At 31.0% G+C, this 4,127-nt stretch overlaps 1 protein-coding gene across 2 annotated transcripts in view; it reads right to left on the reverse strand.

Annotated features, from left to right (window-relative positions):
• Window positions 1-1,490: 1,490 nt before the first annotated feature.
• Window positions 1,491-4,127, reverse strand: part of LOC109536066 (signal-induced proliferation-associated 1-like protein 1) — a gene marked incomplete in the record, with an annotated part of 80,668 nt that continues 78,031 nt past the window's right edge. For both annotated transcript variants that reach the window (XM_048661173.1, XM_048661172.1), the window contains 3 exon segments: window positions 1,491-3,690; window positions 3,773-3,966; window positions 4,077-4,127. In XM_048661173.1, the coding sequence (XP_048517130.1) occupies window positions 3,513-3,690; window positions 3,773-3,966; window positions 4,077-4,127 (423 nt within the window).

Below are 4,127 nucleotides of genomic sequence, written 5' to 3' on the forward strand. Positions count from 1 at the left end.
GGAGTACATACAGGGTGACTCAAAATTGGCATCATTCCTCTGAAGGTGTTGTCTGGCGTTGTTTTAGGAGTACAGAAAAAATAGTACAAAAAATTAGTTTTTATTAAAAACTGAGAAATTTGCAAAAAACTATATTAGAAAAACGGCAACAATGTTTTTCAAGGTAATCTGCCTAATTAACATTACGTAAATATATATAGTTCTTTTAGTCCGGGAGGGAGAGGTTTATTTTGAGTAATGTTTTTATGCCGCTAGATTTTTATCTAGAGGCATTTTATCTATTTAGTAGATATAACTACTATAATAATTGATTAGTTTTTGTGGAACTTCGCATTCTCCTTTTATCAAGAAGTCAGCACTTCAATCCTCGGGCAATGGTTTAGGCTGGATATTACGAATGTATATTGTCTCAAAATTATTACCGCTCGGTTCAAAATATCTTCCTCCAAAATATCGAGATCAGGTCTAACTAGCACTCCGGTATAACATTTACAATTTTTTCCCCATTCATTGTGACACATTTTTTTAAGGAAATGTCTTAAATAATCTAATTTCCAAATTATACGGCTCTATGTGTGTTGATTTGGTTTTTCAAATGATAATCTCCGAACCTCGTGAGTCATATGCCATTCGACCTGCTCCATATTAGATTTTTTTTGTGCCTGCTGCGTATTCTGCACAGTATTCATCAATAGAAATGTGAAAATATTCGTCAGCTGATTGCTAGTTGGGAAAAAAATCGTTAGTCGGACCACTGAAAATTCCGCGCGTCATAGATATATGAGCGCAATCATGCATTCTTGCTTGGGCTAACGGTCTTTCCCCCACTATAAATGCAGCTGATTCACATTTTCATATTTCTATACATATTCAAAATCATGTGAACATTTTTCAATCAATTTAAAATAATTTTATTTCCTTTATTTTTGTCTGACTGACTTTATTTTCAAGTCTTTAATTTATGGAAAAAATTCAGGTTGTCTAAAATGATTTTGAATGAAAAACTTTTCTGGGCATGTTCCTGAGCATCCCACACTCGCTTCCACTGCTACTAGACCAGCAGACGGCACTTTTCAGCATTGGCTATAAGGCATCTACTTTTACTGTTAATATCCGCCGGCATGAAATGACTAGGTCAAAAAGACTCCTGCCTCCCGGACTATTTAATGTTAACTGATCTCAGTTTGTCTAAAAAAGTATTCGTAAATTAATTTTTGAAGCAAAACGTCTAATAAAAATGTTTAGGAAACGGTCGCAGTGACAAAAAAATCTACATTGTTTTGATACGAACTTTCTTCTTCAGAAGCAGAAATTACGTGGAAAGATTCGGCCTTTCCATTGAAACTAAATTCGTAGGAGAAATAACTCAATAAAACGTTTTGGAAATTCTTTGTCTGTTGTTCATTTAGAAACAGTATTTTAAATATTACTATTAATTTAAATGTTCTAACAACATAATTCTCATATAGGAATAATAAGTAAACTAGAAATACGCTGTCAGTTTTAGTTTTATTTACAACAAATATATTTCTATAAAAAACTACAATTTAATACTTCATAAAATAGATCCGATTTAAAGGCATCTAAACAGGTCACAGACAAATATAACACTAAAAACTTAATAACAGTAATGCTGTAACTAATTCAATAGCTGAAATATAGCAGTTGTACATACAGTCATAACTTAACATTAAAGGTTTATTATTGTTGCATCAATTCTTAAATGGATATTCTGCCACTTGTGGTTGGATATTAATTTAAAATAAATATTTATTTTAACTAATACTTAACAAAATAATCGTAATTCAAATAGCTACTTCTAAATTGGGATTTCGTTTTTTAAAGTGACCGTCCTTTTCGGAACGTAAAGCTGAAGCCGATTCATAGAAAATAAATTTTAATAGATTCTCCAAATTTAAATGGTTTGGGCTCTTGGACAAAATCGATTCAATCCAAACGAAAATCGACTTATTCGTCCAAAATCTTCTAGTAACGCCACTTGAGTATTTTTTACCTGCAGTGACTTCACATACCAATCGGATAGAGTAAAATCAGATAGATATCCTGAATAAGAGGCATGATTAGAATTCGAAATAAAGTGAGGGAATTTTATGAACAGAACATGTAATAAACCAGTTAACAATTATTATCAACACTTGAGAATTCTTATATAATTATCCAAATTGTACTTTCGATACGTTGTCCCAACTATCCCGATATATGGTGTATATACTTAAACAGTAGAATGACATGCTTAGATTAAATAACGAAAAGTATGTAAACCTGCAGATTAAAATTCAATATGATTAGCTGCGACTAGGAGCTGAACGTGATTAATATTGATAGTGCTTTAAAAAAGTATTTTTTAAATATTAATTAATTAAAAAAAACAAAGTAGACGTGATGTACTTAATATAATAAGTGGGTTGAAAACTTTATATATTTCTTCCAAATTAACTCGGCAAAACTCGCGACCGCTTCTATAAGAGTGTTTTCGTATGTTTTGGGCACATCCGATAATGCTTTAACAAAAACTTGTACATTTCAGAAACAGGTTACAACATAACGTTGCATGCCAGTTTAAATTATATCAAGGCACCACTTGTCATGTCATTAAATTTGTATATACAAAAACCGTTTAAATAACACAATGTATTGTAAAACTTTCATTCAGTTACTAGAAAATCGTTGAAATAAATTCAAGCATCATATGATTAATAATATTTATTTCAAACAGCAATATTTTATTGCACTCGCCTAACGAGCTATTCAAGATTTGTTGAAAACCGAAAGTTTTAATTTAGTTTTCAGATTTCTCATAACTTATATTTGATTTCGTTATACGTGATTCGTGTAATAACTTTCCTGTTAATCGGGCTTATAGCGTTCAAAATTTTTAAAATCCGTTTACAAACAAACCGCGGTTAAGGTTTTAAATAATATTAATACCAAACTACAACTATTACAAGATTATGGTAACTTCTCAATGTTCTATGTAATACTTACAGCGCGATAAAAATAAATAATATCTAAAAATTAATTTTGCAGTATACTTAAAGTAACATAGTTTTTAAAAGTGATAAGCTACTATTTTGAAAACTTATATATGCATCATTGCAAATACTTCTTGATCAGTATTTTTTAAGTTTAAAGCTATAGGTTTTTGCAAATATGCAAAAGGGAGAGAATAGTGTTCAATTTATTTTGGACAAATTCAAACATCCGTCAGAATACACATAAAATTTACTGAATAAGTTTACAAATTATCAGACACTTTGTTTAATGTTCGAAAAAAATGCTAATTAAAGTATTCGTATAAAAATACATTTACAATTTGGCTATGTGACACGCTACAATATCTTTTTTGCCAAAAAATTGGGCGAAATTGAAGGTATTATTAGTACATTTCTTCTAAGGAAAGGATTGATTACATCATATTTGGTTCTATTAAGATTGAACACATTATCAGACCTGTCAAACTACTGGTTTCCGTAAATTGCAACTTAATACTTTCATTGTCGTTTTACGTTTTTGAAAAACCACTCGGTAAATTTCCTCAACTGCAACACTGCAGCTTGTGCTTGATCCTGCGCTTTTCTATTCTCATCTCTCAAACGTCTATTTTCTCGTTCCAAAGTTTGTATTTTTCTGTTGAGTTCTGCTACATGCTTCGTTTGATCTGGAATACTCCTACAAATATAAATAACACTGTAGTAGAGTTCTTATATCTGTGATATTTTTTTTATTAATGTAATCTCAACAGCGTACTTACGAGTATGAGCTAGATAAATGCTGATCAATCCTGTTAATTCCAATTAGCTCTTCTTCCCAATTTCGTACATTTCGATCTTTTTCCTCCTCTGGTATAGATCCGACCTGCATCATAACTTTCGTTGCTGTATCAACCAGACTGGGCCAGTCGGAATCTTCTGGCAAAGGAAAATTATCCGGAAATGGCAATCCAACCTTTAAGAACAAATATTATCTGCATTTAAGTTGTTTCTTAGTCAATATTGTTACATTTTCAACAGATAAATCAAGCTTACATGTGAAGGAAAATAAATAACTTAATTTACCTTGTTTTTACTTGGTGAAGGTAATGTTTCATCTTTGGATACTCTAAATTC

This window comes from Dendroctonus ponderosae, unplaced genomic scaffold (assembly GCF_020466585.1).
Source record: "Dendroctonus ponderosae isolate FM_Combo_2020 unplaced genomic scaffold, Dpon_F_20191213v2 Dpon_F_20191213_1, whole genome shotgun sequence".
Taxonomy (NCBI): Eukaryota; Metazoa; Arthropoda; class Insecta; order Coleoptera; family Curculionidae; genus Dendroctonus; species Dendroctonus ponderosae.